The sequence below is a fragment of the Phyllostomus discolor genome, chromosome 2 (genome assembly GCF_004126475.2).
Source record: "Phyllostomus discolor isolate MPI-MPIP mPhyDis1 chromosome 2, mPhyDis1.pri.v3, whole genome shotgun sequence".
Classification (NCBI taxonomy): domain Eukaryota; kingdom Metazoa; phylum Chordata; class Mammalia; order Chiroptera; family Phyllostomidae; genus Phyllostomus; species Phyllostomus discolor.
The window spans coordinates 59135100-59156532 of record NC_040904.2 but is presented as its reverse complement, the minus strand read 5'-3'; the positions used below and the strand labels follow the sequence as shown (position 1 = coordinate 59156532).

The 21433-nt window shown below is 35.2% G+C and overlaps 1 protein-coding gene across 5 annotated transcripts in view; it reads left to right on the top strand.

The window, feature by feature from the left end:
* HLTF (helicase like transcription factor) overlaps window positions 1-20514 on the top strand; it is a 63399-nt gene extending 42885 nt beyond the window's left edge. For 3 of the 5 annotated variants that reach the window (XM_036017900.1, XM_028504069.2, XM_036017898.1), the window contains exons 18-25: window positions 646-825; window positions 6668-6792; window positions 7137-7327; window positions 8607-8732; window positions 9051-9163; window positions 9598-9778; window positions 12442-12522; window positions 18276-20514. In XM_036017900.1, coding sequence (XP_035873793.1) covers window positions 646-825; window positions 6668-6792; window positions 7137-7327; window positions 8607-8732; window positions 9051-9163; window positions 9598-9778; window positions 12442-12522; window positions 18276-18428 — 1150 coding nt within the window. In that variant the 3' untranslated portion in view covers window positions 18429-20514. The remainder of the gene's footprint in view (window positions 1-645; window positions 826-6667; window positions 6793-7136; window positions 7328-8606; window positions 8733-9050; window positions 9164-9597; window positions 9779-12441; window positions 12523-18275) is intronic. The other 2 variants (XM_028504077.2, XM_028504086.2) reach the window with 1 other exon arrangement.
* Window positions 20515-21433: the final 919 nt, after the last annotated feature.

Here is a 21433-nt window from a genome sequence, read left to right as displayed (position 1 = left end):
ACTTGATTCCTTAGAAAAGCTATTTAAATTCTAATTTAAGAAAATGTATTTCTATTTCAATGTTAGGTAAAACGTTTTCTTAAAAAATTGATATGCCTGCATTTATTCTGATATTGAGGAGGAGGAGTGTAGAATTGTAGAACCTAGAAGGTATTTATCCCTCTTCCAGATTATCACATCATGTTTTTAATTTTTTTCATTACCTTACAAAAATTATTTATGTACCTTGATTTTCATATTACTAAAAAGACTTTTGAAGGTAAGATCTTACTCATTTATATTTTTATGATAGTATAACTTTCACTTAATGGGTGCTTATTGAGTATTGAGTATGGTAATACAGCTCAAGAATCGAGAAATAAAAAGATTAGTGATTAGAACAAAATGGGGAGAAGAATTTAAAGATTAAACTGTGACAGCTATTGAAGTGAGAGCAAATTTCAATGCATTTGTTGCTATAATTTTCAATTTGTATAATATGTCTGTGATTATCAGATTGAATAAAAACCCGAATAAGAAGTATTTTTTAAAATCTTTTTAAAAGTTTATAAAACACTAGTAGCTTTAAATGTTCATTTTTGTTCTTTTTGAACAACTTATATGAATGAAAAGTTACGTGATTTTTTTTGTTGTTTTATTTTCTAGGCGTTTACAATCCCTAGTTAAAAATATTACACTTAGAAGAACAAAGACAAGCAAAATTAAAGGAAAGCCTGTTTTGGAGTTACCAGAACGTAAAGTATTTATTCAGCACATTACACTTTCAGATGAAGAGAGAAAGATTTATCAGACTGTGAAAAATGAAGGCAGAGATACTATTGGAAGGTATGAAGAAAGAAAGCCATTTTAGAAAATAATTTTTTATTGTTTCCTGTTTAACTCAATGACATTTTAAATGATCTCAGTATCAAAAGTATCCAAAGTATACTGAAAGATTATTTACTTCTTTAACTACATTTAAACTACTTTTTATGAATTAATAGTTGAAGTGAATGAATATTATAATTTCACCAGGTAAGTAATTTTTTAAGTTAGGAAAAAAATTAAAGTTTACATGAAAAGTCAAGTTCTGAATTGCTTGCTTGCTTCTATTCTTGACTCACTATCATGGGAGTAGATAAAGACATTTATATGTGTATGTAATATAACATAATATGTGTACGTAAAATATATACGTGTGTGTGTGTATACATATATAACCTATTAAGGACCAAACTTGGGGGACTGTCCACATTCAAGAAATAAGAAAATAAAGAAAAGGCACTTATAGGAGATTCTATCAAGGAGGGAAGTATGAAGAGAGAGGAAACTGTTACAGAATTTCAGGAAAGACAGCACAATCAAGAAAGAGGCAGTAGTCAGTAGTGCTATAGAGTACAGACATTTTAAAAGGCTGTTTAATTTCATGATTCAGAAGTTATTGGTGTAGACTCTTAGAATAGTTTCACCAGAATAATCAGTATAATCAGTTAAGTAGCCAAATTGTAGGACTAAAGGGATTGCAAAGAAGCAGCAGCTGTGTAGTAGACAGTTTTACACAGTTTGTAAGGAGAAGAAGAAAAGGAGACTGGTAGTAGGATTGATAGTTGGTCTCTGGATCAATTATTTGATGGGTTTATTTGGGTAACTGTCTTGAGAGGATCAGTTATTGATAGTTGCGAGTTTGTTGAATTTTACTGTTCATGGTTTTGGTCTTATTTTTAGGTAAGTCCCTTTATTATTATTATTTTTTAAATATATTTTATTGATTATGCTATTACATTTGTCCCATTACCCCTCCTTCATTCCCCTCCACCCTGCACACCCTCTCCCACCTACATTCCCCACCTTTAGTTCATGTCCATGTGTTATAGTTCTTTAGCTTCTACATTTCCCATACTATTCTTACCCTCCCCCTATCTATTTTCTACCTACTATCTATGCTACTTATTCTCTGTGCCTTTTCCCCCTCTCTCCTCCTCCCACTCCCCTGTTGCTAACCCTCCATGTGTTCTCCATTTCTGTGGTTCTGTTCTTGTTCTAGTTGTTTGCTTAGTTTTTTTTTGTTTTTGTTTTAGGTGTGGTTGTTAATAATTGTGAGTTTGCTGTCATTTTACTGTACATGTTTTTTTTATCTTCTTTTTCTTAGATAAGTCCCTTTAACATTTCATAAAATAAGGGCTTGGTGATGATGAACTCCTTTAATTTGACCTTGTCTGAGAAGCACTTTATCTGCCCTTCCATTCTAAATGAAAGTTTTGCTGGATAGAGCAACCTTGGATGTAGGTCCTTGCCTTTCATGACTTGGAATACTTCTTTCCAGCCCCTTCTTGCCTGCAAGGTCTCTTTTGAGAAATCAGCTGACAGTCTGATGGGAACTCCTTTGTAGGTAACTGTCCCCTTATCTCTTGCTGCTTCTAAGATGCTCTCCTTATCTTTAATCTTGGCTAATGTGATTATGATGTGCCTTGGTGTGCTCCTCCTTGGGTCCAACTTCTTTGGGACTCTGAGCTTCCTGGACTTCCTGGAAGTCTATTTTCGTTGCCAGAATCGGGAAGTTCTCCTTTATTATTTATTCAAATACGTTTTCCACTTGTTGCTCTTCCTCTTCTCGTCTGGTCCCCTATAATTCGGATGTTGGAACGTTTAAAGATGTCCTGGAGGTTCCTAAGCCTCTCCTCATTTTTTTTTTTGAATTCTTATTTCTTCATTCTTTTCTGTTTGGTTGTTTCTTTCTTCCTTCTGATCCATTTTATTGTTTTGAGTCCCAGTTTCCTTCCTATCACTGTTGGTTCCCTGTGCATTTTCCTTCATTGCTCTTATTGTAGCCTGGATTTGTTCATCTAATTTGCAACCAAAATCAATCAATTCTGTGAGCATCTTGATCACCAGTGCTTTGAAGTGTGCATCTGATAGGTTGGCTATCTCCCAGTCACTTAAAAGTACTGTTGGTGCAGCTTTCATTCTGTTTGAGCCATCTTTCCCCCCACCCCTTTGGTGTGGTCTCACCTGTTACACATGAGGGACGGAGCCTTAGATGTTCACCAGGTCAGGGCACCCCAGTCGCTGGGTTGTGACGTATGTCACAACCTGGGGGCAGGGTCAACTGTGTTTGCTCCACTCTCTGTTGGACCTCAGTCCCTTCCGCCACTTCCCCCAAGCAAACTGGGCCCCTCTGGTGCCAATTCTCGTGTGGGTGGGCTTGTGCACACTGTGGGACTTTCCAAGGACTCTCCTGTGAGGCTGGGAGTCTCTCCCTGCGCCTCAACCCCCACAGGCGTTTTCAATCAATGTCCCGAGGCTCTATTTCCCAGCACTGTGATCCTGGGTTGCTCACAGTGCCTTGCTTCACAATTCCCGCCTTGCTGGGTCTGTTGTTTGCCACCCCTTGGCTGGGGTCTGCCAGCTGCCCCTTGTGCACTCACGGTCCACCCGCTGGGGTCTTGCGTGCCCCAGATGCCTTAAGCGCCCTGTTCCAACACTCTCTGCTCTCCATGCTGTGACCCATGCCTGGCTGCCTGACTCCGCCCCTCCTACCAGTCTGGATGAGCGGGTCTATTTTAACTTCTCGGTTGTCCGACTTCCATACAGTTCAGTTTTCTATCAGTTCTGGTTGTTATTCTTTTTCTAAATTGTTGTTGTCCCTACCTTGGTTGTGCGAGGAGGCACAGTGTGTCTACCTATGCCTCCATCTTAGCTGGAAATCCCTGGTTTCTCCTTTTATTATTATTTTTATTGTTGTTCAAGTACAACTGTCTACCGTTTTCCCCTACCCCTCCCCACCACCCCAGTGCTCTCTGTATCCCTCCCCCATTTCCACCCCCCCACCTTGTTATTGTCCATATGTCCTTTATAATTGTTCCTGTAAACCCTTCCCCTTTTTCCCCCATTATCCCCTCCCCTCTCCCTTTAACATTTCATATAATAAGGGCTTGGTGATGATGAATTCCTTTAATTTGACCTTATCTTAGAAGCACTTGATCTGCCCTTCCATTCTAAATGATAACTTTACTGGATAGAGTAATCTTGGATGTAGGTCCTTGTTTTTCATGACTTTGAATACTTCTTTCTAGTCCCTTCTTGCCTGCAAGGTTTCATTTGAGAAATCAACTGATAGTCTTATGGGAACTCCTTTGTATGTAACTCTCTTTTCTTGCTGCTTTTAACATTCTCTCTTTATCTTTAACCTTTGGCATTTTAATTATGATGTGTCTTGGTGTGGGCCTCCTGGGTCCAACTTGTTTGGGATTCTCTGAGCTCCCTGGACTTGTATGTCTATTTCCACCAAATTGGTGGAAGATTTGTTTCATTATTTTTTCAAATTAGTTTTTGATTTCGTCGTCTTCCTCTTCTCTTTCTGTCACCCTTATGATTCTGATGTTGGAATATTTAAAGTTGTCTCAGAGGTTCCTAAGCTCTCCTCATTTTTTTGAATTCTTGTTTCATCTTTCTGTTCCAGTTAAGTGTTTATCTCTTCCTTATGTTCCAAATCATTGATTTGAGTCCCAGTTTTCTTCCCTTCACTGTTGATTCCCTATATTTATTTCTTTATTTCACTTTATATAGCCTTCACTTTTTTCTCTATTTTGCGGCCATAATCATTTCTGTGAGCATCCTGATTACCAGTGTTTTGAACTCTGCATCTGATAGGTTGGATATTTCCTCTTTGCTTAGTTGTTTTTTTGGAGTTTTGATTTGTTCTTTCATTTGGCCATATTTCTTGTGTCTCCTCAGTTTGTCAGCTCACCAGTCTGGATAAATGTTTATTTTTTAACTCCTTGGTTGTTGGACCATACAGTTCAATTTTCTGGCAGTTCTGGTTGTGTTTTATTTTATAGATTGGTTGTTATCCTTCTTTTTGGTTGTGCAAGGAGGTGAAATGTTTCTGCCTATGCCTCCATTCTTTTCCAGAATAACAACAGTCCAATGAGGTGTGTATTATTACTGTTATACTACTGTTACAGCTGAGGAAGTGCAAATACAGAGGGTAAGAAACCTGCCCAAGTTTTCATAGTTAAATTGGCAGAGTCAGAGTTTTTTTTACCCCACCCCTGCTCGTAGTTATTTTTCTTTCCTTTTTTTGTTTAAAGATTTTATTTATTTTCAGAAAGAAGGGAAGGGAGGGAGAAAGAGAGGGAGAGAAACATCAGTGTATGAGTGCTTGCCTCTCATACGCACCCCAACCGGGGAACCTGACCTGCAACCCAGGTACATGCCCTGACTGGGAATCAAACTGGTGACCCTTTGGTTCACAGGCCAGCACTCAATCTACTGAGCCACACCAGCCAGGGCCAGAGTTAGATTTTGAATTTAAGACAGTCTAGCTCTATAGAGTCTATGCTCTACTTATTAGGCTAAATTTCTTTTATTGCCTCACTACTTAAATATTAGGTTGGGCTTAGTATATAAATTTTAGATTACTCATTCTTCCTTCACAGCCTGTATTGTCATTGGTATACTGTATTTTCTATTGAATGTTTCTATGGAAAACTCTGATTTTATTTTATTTTTCTTTAAAAGCCAGCAATTTGACCAGGACTCCTCTTGACTTTTTTTTTCCTGGAATGTATACCATTTAAACTTGTGTATTCTAGGCTTTGAAAGTTCTTTAAATATTATTTTCTGTTTCATTATTATATTTCTGTGTATTTTGGATTTTTTTGTAGCTGTCATGTTATAATTCTTTACATCTTTCTGTTTAATTTTTCTTTTCTCAATCCTGTTTTCCACATTGTTTTCTTTGTTTTTTATCAGTGGCTAGATTCTGTTTAAGTGCTACATTGTATTTCTCTGATGGTACACTTTTTTCTTTCCCATTCAGTCTGTACTGGTTCTTCTCTGCATTGCTTTGCCTTACCTTTTCAAAGTACTTTGTCTCTGCCTTAAGATACTATGTTTTTTTTTTTATTATTTTAGGAATTGTTTTATTGAGTGGTGTTATATCATAGCAGTATTCTTGGTTATAATTTTTATTTGCTCTGTGTCAACATTTTTATAGTGAGTTTTCTTTCACTGCTATTTGTCTCTTACTCTTTACTGATTGTGACTTATGTATGAATGTCTTCAGTTTTTTTCTGACTAGCTATTTGCAGGAGATTCACATAAGAGGGATGGAGTCCTAGCTGTGCTCCAAACTAGAAGGAAATATCCCTATTTATGACTGAGGGTTACATGTCAGTTCTTTTAGGTTTTACCTGTGCTCACATAACAGATCAGAAGATTTAAGATTTTTTACAGTGTGGAATGCTGTGCTCACAGTCTTTTCTGAAAACACAGTAGGTCTGTGTGTTTCTTTATCCAGTTTACCTTCCCTCCTCCTTAGAATAAAACTTGTCCAGGGAAATTCAAGCCACTAGTCATGCACTCTGTTTTTTTCATTTGAGAGAAGTTGATTTTCACCTCAGGGCATGTAGTCTGTTTTGAAGAATTGTGCCCTAGAAGGTCTGTTTGAGATCTTCAGTCCTGTCTTTCCACGTCTTCCTGTCTGACTTATACTGCAGTTGGCAGACATTTCTCATGTTTTACTTTTCTGTTACAAATCTCTCCTGGTTTCATTAAAAATAGTTTGCTTTTCTGTTTTTTTTATTCTTGTTTTAATGTGATTTCCAGAGAAGACGAGAACAATGCCATTTTCATTCCATTGTTTTAGAATAGGAAATAGTGTAACATTTAACATTTCTATCTGTAGGTATTTTAATGAAGGGACCGTCCTCGCACACTATGCAGATGTCCTGGGTCTTCTCCTCAGATTGCGGCAGATCTGTTGTCATACTCACCTTCTTACAAATGCAGTATCTTCCAGTGTTCCCTCAGGTAGGTAAATAGGATTGGTTTACACCATTACATTTTTTAGAGATACTTAAATGAGAAGGAGAAATTTTTCATATCGGTTAAATTTAGTTTATTTGTAAAATAGGCAAAATCTCATACCGGTGAAATGTGCATGCAGCTTGTGTTATAATGATGTTTCTGTGTAAGTTGTATTATGTGGGTTGGCTACTATTTTAGCTACTGAATATTTCTTAAAATTTCAAATTTAAATCATGCTTGTTGACTATAATAGAAAAATACTAAAACTACCAAAACAAAACTTTTTTTCTGTATAAGGAAGATTAATTTATCACATTACAAATTTTGTTCTGAAATTAATTTTTCAGCATTTTCTCTAGGAAATGATACACCTGAAGAACTACGAAAGAAGTTAATACGGAAGATGAAGTTAATTCTGAGCTCAGGTTCCGATGAAGAATGTGCAATTTGCTTGGATTCTTTAACAGTTCCTGTCATAACACATTGTGCACATGTCTTCTGTAAACCCTGTATTTGCCAAGTCATTCAGAATGAGCAGGTTAGTTTTAATGTTCAGTACATATTGAGTGTTTGATGGAGTGGTGCACCTGTTTTGAGTATAATGAAAAAAGTCCAAAAGACTGTAAGAGTTTTGTGCTTGGATTTACTAATGTACCTTTCGCTGTTAATTATATCATTCTTTTAATAGGTGATATATTTCTTATAATTAAGCCCTTTTAACATAAAAATACATTATATTTTTGGTAGCATTTTCACAGTCAGTATTCTAGTTCTAATTGTTTATACCATTGCTGTCCAACAAATAGATCGATAATGAGAGATGCAAAGGTAATTTTAGTATTTTTAGTAGAAATAGACGAAGTTAACTTTTACAATATATTTTTATTTATCCAATATATCTAAAATATAAAAATTATTAATGATATACTTTCTATGACTTTTTTAACTTAAAATTTAAGTTCAAAATCCATTGGTATTGTATGTCTATAGCACGTTGCCATATTTCAAAGGCTTAATTGCTGCATGTGGCTATTGGCTATGGTATTGGTTAATGTAGATCTAGATTCTTACATACAGTAGAATGTTTTGAAGTGAAATAATCCTGTAAGCAGGCCTTCAACTGAGGTAGAGTTTTTAAAAACATTTTTGATATGTAATATACATATACAAAAAATGTAGAAGTCATGATTGTACAGCTCTGTGAGTTGTGAAGTAAACATACCAAGTAAAGACTACCTAGGTGTCCTTGTGTTCTCCAGTCATTTACCTGCTCCCTCTTCCTTTAAAGGTAACCCCACTGTGCTGACTTCTACACTGTTTTAGTTTCAGAATTTTTTTATTAATTAGCATGTCTTGGTACAAATCAAATGGACACAACAGATACTGCTTTGAGTGAGCCTGATAGGATCTAACTGATCTTGACTGGCTTTACAAGCCATTAAGAAGGATTTTTTTTTTCCTTTAAATGGTTTCAACTAGTGTGTTATATTGTTATAGTTAGGTTCAAGAAACTGTTCATGGTTTCTTTACTTGTCTGCAGATAGTGAAACATTTATTGTTTCAAGTCCTTGGTGCTAGTCAAGATCACATACTTCTGTTCTCTTCTTTACCCATCCCACTTACCACATTAGAACGTTTTATCTGCCTGGAGTTCAGCATGTACAGATTTGTCTCAAATGGATGAATCTAATAAAAGGTTTTATAGAATTGTAGCTAGTAAATATACAGAATTCAAAATGCTTTTTAGAAATTTTAGGTTAATTTTTATTTCCATTCCTCTGATAAGTATCACTCATACTTTGTTCTGTCTTACGTAGCCACATGCTAAATGCCCTTTATGCAGAAATGATATACATGGAGACAATTTATTAGAATGTCCTCCAGAAGAATTGGCATGTGACACTGAGAAAAAGTCTAACATGGAATGGACATCTAGTTCAAAGGTAAAATATTAGAGTAATTGCATTATGTTTATATAAAGAAATACTATGTATAGAAATAATAATTATGCCTTTAATTCTGTCATTTGAATATTTTTTTTGCTGATTATTGGCTTTGTTATTTCTGGTGGTAACTTTCAGAGGAAAGAGAAAGGTTTCTGATTGTGATAGTATTTATTCAGTCTTAATTTTAAAAATTGGTGGTGTTTTACTTTTGCATTTTAGGGAAATAACGTGGCAAGACTTTTCTCTTTATAATAAATTTTGGATGTATGTTGCCAGTTCAAAATGGAACCTAACGGGTGTTCTGATTTTTTCCAGATCAATGCCCTAATGCATGCATTGATTGACTTAAGAAAGAAGAACCCCAACATAAAAAGTTTAGTTGTTTCTCAGTTTACAACGTTTCTGTCTTTAATAGAAACACCACTCAGGTAAGTTGAACAGTGTTTCTCACTTTCAGTAAATGGATTTTTATATGTGTTTTGATTTGGATAGCAAAAACTATTTAAGGCTTATCAGTTTTATTTATTTCGTCTATTTAAAATAATATTCAGAGTCACAATAAAGGATATTTTCTGGGAGCATGGAATTTTAAAGATTAAGTCTGAATTTATTGCAAAAAGATGACTGCAGAAAATTTAGGTTAATTTATATTTCTAATTTTTTCTAAATTTCTAATTTTCTATATACTTACAATTTATATGAGGTTAACTTTATATTTATATATATATTTGGAGCCTGACATTGTAGTATATGGTTAGTAAATATTTGTAAAAATAAATGAGTGAAAGAATTGGTTGAATAAAGCCACTGCAGTTACTGTAGTATAGGAAGTATTATTTGTCTCTTTTGTCCCTTCCATTAGAGCCTCTGGATTTGTGTTTACTCGTTTGGATGGTTCAATGGCCCAAAAGAAAAGAGTTGAATCGATTCAGTGTTTTCAAAACACTGAAGCTGGATCTCCAACTATAATGCTTCTATCCTTAAAAGCAGGTGGAGTTGGTTTGAACCTTTCTGCAGCTTCTCGAGTGTTTTTAATGGACCCAGTAAGTAATTTTGTAGACTTTCTGGTATGTTATTACGTCTAAAAATGTAAGGAACAAAAACTATTTGGTAAATGCCTTCATAGTTTTAAGTGCTTTACATATATCAGTGAGATAAAATTCTCACATCCCTATGAGATAGATCTTGTTATTATTCCTATTTTTCAGGTTAGGAATCTGAAGCATAGAGAAGTAGAATAACTTGCCTAACATCAGACATCTAGTAATATACAAACCAGTATCAGAGGCCATGTCCTTAAGAACTATACATTTCTATTTATCTTCTATATACAGAATAAGTTTCTATTAACTGTAGTATTTTAAGAGTAGTGGTTTCATGCATTTATCCAACATATAATGAGATCCTGCATTGTGACAGGGACTCTAATAGGCACTGGGAATCTGGCTATAAACAAGATAAATGAAGTAGCTGATCTTAAGCTGCAATGTACAAAAGAATTAGGTAAGATGTAATTTCTGATCTTAAAAGATCAGAAAATCATAAAAGATCCAGGAAGCTATATTTTATACAGACCACAGGTTGTTCAGGTGCAAGTGGCCCAGCCTCACAATTTAGAAACAATACCATTAATGGAATGTTTTGGGTAAATTTTTTGTCTAAAAGTGCAGTCACTCATGGTTGTGTGGTGGAGGCCTAGGGGTAGAGTGGGAGCTAAAATTTACTCTCAACTTTACTCACCAAACTGTGTGACATAAGCTGCATCCACATAGGAGTGCCTTTTTCTAACTGCACAATGGGGCCATTTGGGCTGGAGGCACTCTAGAGTAACTTGGGTTCATCGCACTGAGTACTGCTTAGGATAAGGCAATTCCACAGTATTCATGCTCACTCAGTGGTGTCTGCCACCCCCACTAACTAGTACAGTGAAGTTGTCATTGTTTATGTATGTGCATTCCAGTCCACTCTCCTTGGCTGCCAGATTGCATCGATGTCATGTAAACCGTCTTTGTTATAGTAACAGTGGCTTGACTTTTTCTGGACATACTGTGTATTAATTAACACAACGAAAATTCTGGAGGCGGAATATTGGAACTAATTCCCAAAGTATTTTATTCTTTGGTTATAATCATAGTATTTGATAAGGAAGTGGCTATTAATACCAAATACAGTATTTTAATTAGTATTATAGTTTGTCAGAGACTAAGCTCTTTAGCAGTTATAGTTTTAAAAAACTTACAGAATGTTTTAGCAGTTTCACAGTGAGTTGATTGAACATTTCAAGCTTTCAAATGTTTTCTAACTTTAAAACAAAAGTCAGGTCCCCTGCACCAAAATAAGATTCAGTCAGAAGAATTTGCTCATGAAAATCTTTTACCTTGTTGTATAAGAGTTAAAGTTTATTGTGATGTTCCATTATGTGCTTTTGATAAAGGTAATCACTTCATTACTCCTGGGACAATGGGAGCTATCAGTTTTATACTATCATGAGGTAAATTGGATTCCTGATTGTTATACTAGATGTATTATTTCCAGCTTAGGTTTCTAGGCAAAATACAGACAATGGAAAGGAACATTTTACCTGGGCTCTTGGTATAATGGTTTCAAAATGTGTCCATTTATGAAATAGAAAATATGATTATCAGTTTTAGAAAATCATAAGCTGAGTTTTGTCCTTAAATCTAACTTCTATACCAAAAACAAACCAAAACTCAAATTACAGCAAGTTAGTAGTAAAATCTTTTCCCTTGATCTCAAGGGGACTTTAAATAGAAGAAAATAACACAATAAGTATAAATCATACTATAAACTTAACATCTACTTATGGATTAATAATTTGTTTCTATTTTCAGGTGGCACTTTGCTGTATAAATGTTCCTTTTCCCCCAAACATCTCATTTTCAGTTGTCAAGTGTTACCCAATAGTTTAAGTTTGAAAGTTAATGATCATTATGCTGACAGTTCATGATCTGTTTCAAAACTACTTTACTCCTATCATTCTAGACTGAAGAACTCTGTATCTTTTTTGCTTATTTTTCCCTTATGATTGATTCATTGTTTTATTCTTCACTGTAAGACAGTTTCTGTGATAATGCCAATGTTAATTAATGTTTCTTTTTTAGTTCAGTTTTGAGGTTAAACTGATTTCAAATATAGATACAGGAAATTGTATCAACAAAGTCTTAAATAATTTCTAGGACTTTTGATTGCCCCTAAAAAATGTTTATACTTTTACTTAATAAGTATAGGAAAGTTAAAAAAACAAAACAGAATAAAACACCAGCAAAAGTAGAAAAACTTTTTCATAAATGGACCCAATTACATAGTTTCTGATATAAATTAAGTTACTTAAGAGACTATGTAAACTTTTTTTTCCCTGTTAAGCACACGTAGATCAACTTTAAAATGGGAAAAAAAAGCAGGAAGCTATTATGTGATTAATCAACAATCATTTATAGTGTGTGTTTTCTATGTATTAGGCCCTGTCTTAGATACTGGAGTAAAATGATGGGGGCGAGTACCTGCCTATCATAGTAGTGATTGGGAGCCTAGGGGGAGTGTGGATTTTTTATCCGAGAGCATTTATAATGTCAGTATCTGAATTCAGCCAGAAAAATTTCAGTCAATTAAAGGTGTATGAATACTGAAATGAAAGAACTTGTGCAGATCAGTGTGGTAATAAAACAACTCCTGTTCCATTTGCTAGGCCTGGAATCCAGCTGCTGAAGATCAGTGCTTTGACAGGTGCCATAGGCTTGGCCAGAAACAGGAAGTGATCATCACAAAAGTGAGTTTTTAAGTATTTTATTTTATTTTACTTTATTTATTTATTTATTTTAATTTATTTTACTTTTTATTTTATTTTTTTATTTATTTATTTTATTTTTATGTATTGTATTTATTTTATTTTATTTTATTTTATTTTATTTCTTTTTATTTTTATTTATTTTTTCTTTAGTGTACTGAGTCAATTTTATTGTGGAAACAGCTTTGAAGCTACAAATGTTAACATCTCTAAGATCATTTCAAACATTTTAGCCAAGATACCCTTAATATCAAAAATACAGAGTGGTAAACATAAGATTACTTATTCCACCTCCTTTACACGTGAGGAAACATCCAGGGAGGTTAAGAGCCCAGGCCAGAGATCTCCAGCTAAATAGGGGCTAAAATAACATTAGAATTAGGTCTTCTGAGACACCACCTAGGGCTTTTCAGCACCACACTGAAGATTTCCTACAGATTTATGAACATTTAACAAATAGGAAACCAAATTTATTATATAGGGAAAAATAAGCATATGTTATCTCCAACACAAGAAAGACCAGGCAGTGATGTGACTGGCTAATCTTTTTTTTTTAATATATTTTACTGATTATGCTATTAGTTTTCCCATTTCCTTCCCTTTATTCCCCTCCGCCCTGCACACCCCCTCCCACCCACATTCCACCTTCTTTAGTTCATGTCCATGGGTCATACCTGTAAGTTCTTTGGCTTCTATATTTCTTATACTATTCTTAACCTCCCCATGTCTATTTTCTGCCTACCATTTATGCTACTTATTCTCTGCACCTTTTCCCCCTCCCCGCCCTCCCCTGCTGATAACCTTCCATGTGATCTCCATTTCTGTGAATTCTATTCCTGTTCTAGTTGTTTGCTTAGTTTTTTTTTAATGTTCAGTTAATAGCTGTGAGTTTGTCATCATTTTACTGTTTATAGTTTTAATTTTCTTTTTCTTAGATAAGTCCTTTAACATTTCTTTTTTAATATATTTTATTGATTATGCTATTATAGTTGTCCCACTACCTCCCCTTCATTCCCCTCCACCCTGCACACCCTCTCCCACTCACATTCCCCCTCTTTAGTTCATGTCCATGTGTCATAAGTTCTTTAGCTTCTACATTTCCCATACTATTCTTACCTTGCCCCTATTTTCTACTTACCATCTATGCTACTTATTCTCTGTACCTTCCCCCCTCTCTCCTCCTCCCACTCCCCTGTTGGTAACCCTCCATGTGAGCTCCATTTCTGTGCTGCTTCTCCTGTTCTGGTTGTTTGCTTAGTTTGCTTTTGGTTTTGCTTTAGGTGTGGTTGTTAATCATTGTGAGTTTGCTGTCATTTTACTGTACATGTTTTTTAATCTTCTTTTTCTTAGATAAGTCCCTTTAACATTTCATAAAATAAGAGCTTGGTGTTGATGAACTCCTTTAACTTGACGTTATCTGAGAAGCACTTACCTGCCCTTCCATTCTAAATGAAAGTTTTGCTGGATAGAGCAACCTTGGATGTAGGTCCTTGCCTTTCATGACTTGGAATACTTCTTTCCAGCCCCTTCTTGCCTGCAAGGTCTCTTTTGAGAAATCAGCTGACAGTCTGATGGGAACTCCTTTGTAGGTAACAGTCCCCTTATCTCTTGCTGCTTCTAAGATGCTCTCCTTATCTTTAATCTTGGCTAATGTGATTATGATGTGCCTTGGTGTGCTCCTCCTTGGATCCAACTTCTTTGGGACTCTCTGAGCTTCCAGGACTTCCTGGAAGTCTATTTTCTTTGCCAGAATGGGGAAGTTCTCCTTTATTATTTGTTCAAATAAGTTTTCCACTTGTTGCTCTTCCTCTTCCCCTCCTGGTACCCCTATAATTCGGATGTTGGAATGTTTAAAGATGTCTTGGAGATTCCCAAGCCTCTCCTAATTTTTTTGAATTCTTGTTTTTTTCATTCTTTTCTGGTTGAAGGTTTCTTTCTTCCTTCTGGTCCACTCCATTGATTTGAGTACCAGTTTCCTTCCTGTCACTGTTGGTTCCCTTTACATTTTCCTTTATTTCACTTAGCATAGCCTTCCTTTTTTCCTCTAATATGCAACCACATTCAACCAATCCTGTGAGCATCCTGATTACCAGTGTTTTGAACTGTGCATCTGGTAGGCTGCCTATCTCTTCATTGCTAGCTTGTATTTTTTCTGGAGGTCTGATCTGTTCTTTCATGTGGGCCATTTTTTTGTTGTTGGCATGCTTGTTCTGTAGTAAGGGGCAGAGCCTTAGGTGTTCACCAGGGCAGGGTAACACACATTGCTGTGTTGTGATACTATGTGGGGCAGAGGTCTGAGAGGGAACAATGGTGCTTGCTCTGCTCTCTGCCAGTTTTCAGTGACTTCTACTGTTACCCACAAGCAAATTGTGCCCTTCTGGTGCTGATTCCTGGGTGGGTGGGTTTGTATGCATTCTTGGACCCTGTGGGTCTCTCCAACGAACTCTCCCATGAGGCTGGGAGTGTCTCCCAATGCTGCCTCAACCCCTACAGATATTTTCAATCAGAGGTTTGAGGCTTTATTTCCCCAGGCTGGAGCCCTGGGTTGTGTGGTCTGTCTGGCCCCCCAGTTGTTCTTCCCGGTTTATCTGCACGCAAATGTGGGACTGCCTGCTCTACCACCCGCTGCCTCACCAGGTCCACCAGCTGCTACCTTGTTATGAGTTCTCTCTGCCCCACTGCCCGTCTTCGCCCCCTCTCCCCCCCACCGGTCTGGATGAATGTTTCTTTAACTCCTTGGCTGTCAGACTTCCATACAGTTCGATTTTCTTGTCAGTCTGGTTGTTTTTTGTTTTTAAATTGTTGTCCTTTTTGTAGTTGTATGAGGATACACAGTGTGTCTACCTGCGCCTCCTTTTTGGCTGGGAGTCATTTAAGTCATCTGTTTTAAAGTTAACTTGTTAAGGCTTTTCAAGTTATACAGATAATACATGGATATGTTATTATAAAAGATTGAAATATGAAGATCACCTTTATTCTCTTCAGAGGAAACCACCATCAATAAATCATTTAATATATGCTGTTCAATGTCCCTTTCTCTATGTTTACATACATTCATACTTAATGTGTACCTTTTTTAAAATTTAAGATAAATGGGGTCATATTATTCTGCAACATATTTTCTTCCTCCTTAACGGTGTATATTGGAGACTACCATATACGAACATTTAGATCTAGCCTATTCTGTTTTTCCTATTGTGTGTTGGTAAGATATAAATAAACATAATATTTAAAATATTAAAAAATATTAACTGTGCAGTTCAGTGGTATTAGGGCATTCACATTGTTGTTTCAGTCATGACTATCATCCATGTCCAGAAATTTTTCACCTCACACTGAAACTTTGTACCCATTACCCATAAGTCACTATTCTTTCCTATTTCCCCTGGCAATCACCCTTCTACTTTCTGTCTCTGACTACTCTACATACCCATTCTTGTTAACACCTGAATTTAGATACATCACACTTTATTTAACCAGTTCAATTTATTTGCTAATAAAAACAATGCCATAGTGAGCATTATATAACCTGCATTTTTGTGTATTTATTCAAATATTTCTTCAGGATTGGTTAAGAAATAGAATTCTGGATTTAGAATTTTTTATTAGATAACTTTCAACTTGTTTTCAGAATAGACTGTGATGTATGAGAATGATATGAATTTATGCTTATGTAATAGTCAAGAAAGTACCTTTCTAATTTTCACTTACCTAAGACCTTGAGCATAACTATTGTCTGTTAATATTTTTTTCTGTGAATTGCTTGTTTATATATTTTACCTAGTTTTCAAAAAGTACAAATACGGTTTTAGAGTATAAAGGGTTCCTTTATACATTCTGATTTTAAATGCTTTAAGTGTATTGGACATGGTTTATTCCAGGCTCTTGCTCATATTTGAACTTTATGTGCTTTTTGTCATGAAAGTTTTAAAATTTTTATGATTTAAAATATGTCAGCCTTTTTCTCTGTATATTGTGGGTTTTTTTTTTTAAGATTTTATTTATTTATTTATTTTTAGAGAGGGAAGGGGGGAGAGAGAGAGAGAGAGAGAGAGAGAAACATCAATGTGTGGTTGCTGGGGGCCGTGGCCTGCAACCCAGGCATGTGCCCTGACTGGGAATCGAACCTGTGATGCTTTGGTTCGCAGCCTGCGCTTAATTCACTGAGCTACGCCAGCCAGGGCTATTGAGGGTTTTAGGTCTTGCTTGGGACAGAAGGCTTTGTCTTCAAATTTTAAAAATGAATCTCATATTTACTTTTGATTCTTTTGAAGTATTTCATGTTTTGTTTATGATTCATGATACTGTTATAATTGTATTTTTTTCAAACAAAGAACTATTTGCTTCATTATCAATTGTTTTGAAAAGTCCCTTTTTTCTTTTGATTTGAAATTTCACTTTCATCATAAACTAGTTCATATATATTACATGGGTCTCTTATGGACTCTGTTCTGTTCCATTGATCTCTTTTTTTCCTATTCCCAGGAAAATATTGTTATAATTACTATGGTTTTATAAAGTATGCTTTGATATATACTAGAGTAAAGTGCTCTCATTACCCTTTTTTAAATTATATTGGTTATTACTATTATTTACTCTTGAATTGAACTTTGGATTTCAGTTAGCAAATCTCATTTAAGAAATCTTGTTTGGGATTTATTGAATTTATGATTATTTGAGAACTATCTTTTTTGTTAATGTTTTCCTGTACAGGAACTTAGGTCACATCTCCATTTATGTTTTTTTAATGTCCTCACCTGAGGACATGGCTATTGATTTTAGAGAGAGGGGGAGCGAAGAAGAAAGAGGGAGAGAAACATTGACATGAGAAACATCGATCAAGTTGCTTCTCCTGTATCACCTGACTGGGGACTGAACCTGCAACCTAGGCAATGTGCCCTGTCCAGGAATCAAACCTGTGACCTTTCAGTTTACAGGACGATGCCCCAACCAACTGAGCCACACTGGCCAGGGCTATTTGGGTTTTTTAAGTATTTCAATAACATTTTGTAACACACCCTTAGTTACCACAGTAACCAGTACTCTTACACAGTGTTGACTAGCAGTAGTGATAGTAACCATTTTGACTTGTGACTGTTTTTGTTGGGAATGCTTTTATTGTTTTATATTAAATATGTTGTTTTTGTTAAGTTTCTAGTAGCTGCCCTTAATAAGGTTGAGGGTGTTTATTTCTAAGTTAATGAAGACATTATTTTCTCAGGAATAAATAAATGTTTAATTTTATCAAATGCTTAAGCATCTGTGGAGATGATCATTTTTTAAAAAAATTTTTACATTATGAATTTTACGAGATAAAAGCTCATTCTTGAAATTCTGGTAAAATCTCATTCACCTTTTTAAATACAATAAGTGTATTTTGATCATATTCCAGTTAACAGAGCTGCCTATAAAGTTGGCTTTTTTGTATGCTATTCTTCTCTGATGAGGGAGTTTTAAGATATAACTTATGTCTTTAGCAGAAAACCATATTGAATGATGAAGGAAAGCAATGCTTATCTCTAGTTATTATGTTCTAAATATTCTCCCTGTTTATTCAGGAAAAGGAGCTAAACAGTTTCTAATAGATTATTATTGACCATTTTTGAAAGCTACATAATACTAGAAAATGTAGACCCACATTTCCATCTTAACAAGTTTTTGTTTATTTTTAAAGATTTTAAATATTGTAACCCTAAAAAGTACTTAACTAATTTAACTTTTTTTTTCTTTTAAAGTTTATTGTTAAGGACTCTGTTGAAGAAAATATGCTGAAAATACAAAACACAAAGAGAGAGCTTGCAGCTGGAGCCTTTGGAACTAAAAAAACAAATGCTGATGAAATGAAACAAGCTAAAATTAATGAAATCAGAACTTTAATTGATTTATAATTTGTGTGATTTTGGTAAGATCTTTTTGATCATATTAGACACAGAAGTTTTTGAAATGATAAAAATACAGTTTTAGAAAGGAGATTTAGTGAGTATGTCTTCTAGAAGGGGCATATCGTTTCATATCAGTGAAGAGGTATTACTGATACATAAGCACTTCTATATATGAACCTATTTTTAATGATATCTCAAATAGCAATAAGTTCTGTTATATACTGTGGCCTAAAATAATTTTTTTGAGAAAGAAGTTACTTTGTTATTCAACTTTTCATAGTATCTTTGCTGAGTATTTTCACATATCTTGCAAATACTCAGCTTTTTCATATTTCAAATAGGTCAAACCTTTTATACTTTTGACCAAATAAAGAGTTATTTTCTATGTTGGACACATTTGCTTTTTCACCAAAACCTTCCATTGGCGATGCAGTGGATTCATCGGTCCTTGTAAATGATTCATATATACACAAACTATATATGAGATTGATTTTATTGGGCTTTCAAACACCATATTTGCATTCCAGAACCAAACCTTAAAATGAGAGACCAAAGTCCAGGTTAGTAAGTTACTTGTAATTTTTTTTACAGTACATTGAGATATAATTCATATATGCGATTTAAAGTTTTATGTTCATGGAAAAAATGGGGACTGTGTTAGAACACTGTGTTCTCCATTTAAACCAGGTGGTCTGTTCATCATTGTTTTAATGTTACTTGATGTGTTAGTGTGTAAATACAGTCTGGGAGTGAAAGGGAACCAGTTCTATCCAATTTGATTTGAATATTTAAATTATGGAATTGCTGAATAGATATTTCTATATATAGATAATTTTTATTTATGTAGGTTTTTTGAAATAACTTTATACATTTTTATAATTCAGAAGACTACTATATGTGAGAGGTGTAATATCTGGATGAAAGTTGGGTTGGATGACCTCCAAATCATTTTGACTCCTAAAGACAGCTTAATCCTGAATAGAAAAATTTGTTATTGTGTTTAGAATCAGAATTTGATTTTGGACCTTCAGTAATTCATCCTTCCATCTATCTTTTTGTTATTTTATTGATAATCAAACTCACAGTAGTTGCCACAGAATTCTAGATGATTCTTTGAATCACATTCAAACAAATGAGCTATAATTTAGCAATCAGGTTAGGTAACCAATGGTGTTTTTTCCTTAAGGGAAGTTTTTTCTTTTTTTTAAATCCAAAGAAAGATTAGTTACTGTAACAGAAGAGGCTTTATGTTTGATGATACAGACTTGAGACCATCTTATATTTTACTTATAGTGTTAGAAGTGAGTTGACTGAAAGATAGGAGATTGGAGGCAACACCGTGTTCTAGAGTACACATATAAAGTATGTGCTAAATCTGTTAACAGCTAAGTCCTCCCCTTCCTGTGCCCTGTCTCTACCTCCAAGGAAACAGTGGGTTAGATAGCGAGAATTTTCCCAGTCCATTTTCTCATTGGCAGCAGGTAAGGCAGGGCTGATGAAAAGGACCAGCAGGCCTTTCTGCAGGCATGAAAGTGGATCACAACTTAGGGTTGGTCCACTAGCATTAGGGAGCAATAGGGAAGTTCCTTACCTTGTGGGACTAGCATTACACAGAAAATCAGGTAGATCAGAATGTTATGAAATGCAGTGTGTGGGTTCTCTATAGACCTGTAATACAGAGAGAGTAAGTATAAAAGAAGTGTTTTCAGCAAAAACAACACAATCTACTCTTCTTGCTTACAAAAGTAAAGCCTTGTAAAGTCACTATTAAGGTAAAAACTTTACTGACTCGTTTACCCAGGCATTTACAGATTTGTGTTCTTAAGCACATTCATAATAATTTTGGCAAGTCATTTAAAAATATCTCTTTTTGTATAGTTCTATTAACTTGTGTTAAGTAAAAAACAAGTTTAAGTTATACCAAGAAAAAATATAAATCACTGGAATGACAAGTTCACATTATGCTATGCTGTTAATTCTGTTTCATTATGTAGAATAATAGCTTTAGAAATCTTGAAGGCATTGTATTCCCACTTGTGATTCAAACTGAATTTTGTTTTAAATTTAAAACAATAAAAGTTTCAAAAATTTATTAGCTTCTTCAGTGCCATAATTTTTAAAATATATTTTATTATGCTATTACAGTTGTCCCATTCCCCCCTTCATTCCCCTCTTCATTCCCCTCCACCCTGCACACCCTCTCCCACCCACATTCCCCCTCCTTTAGTTTATGTCCATGTGTCATAAGTTCTTCAGCTTCTATATTTCCCATACTATTCTTGCTTTCCTCCTATTTTCTGCCTACCATCTATGCTACTTATTCCCCATACCTGCCCCCCCACCTCCCACTCCCCTGTTGATAATCCTCCATGTGATCTCCATTTCTGTGGTTCTGTTTCTGTTCTAGTTGTTTGCTTAGTTTCTTTTTGTTTTAGGTGTGGTTGTTAATAATTGTCAGTTTGCTGTCATTTTACTATACATGTTTTTTATCTTTTTTTCTTTGACAAGTCCCTTTAACGTTTCTTAAAATAAGGGCTTGGTGATCATGAACTCCTTTAACTTGACCTTATCTGAGAAGCACTTTATCTGCCATTTCATTCTAAATGAAAGTTTTGCTAGATAGAGCAATCTTGGATGTAGGTCCTTGCCTTTCATGACTTGGAATACTTCTTTCCAGCCCCTTCTTGCCTGCAAGGTCTCTTTTGAGAAATCAGCTGACAGTCTGATGGGACCTCCTTTGTAGGTAACTGTCTCCTTACCTCTTGCTGCTTCTAGGATTCTCTCCTTCATTTTAATCTTGGCTGATGTAATTATGATGTGCCTTGGTGTGTTCCTCTTTGGGTCCAACTTCTTTGGGACTCTGAGCTTCCAGGACTTCCTAGAAGTCTATCTCCTTTGCCAGATCGGGGAAGTTCTCCTTCATTATTTGTTCAAATAAGTTTTCAGTTTGTTTCTCTTCCTCTTGGTACTCCTATAATTCAGATGTTGGAACGTTTAAAGGTGTCCTGGAG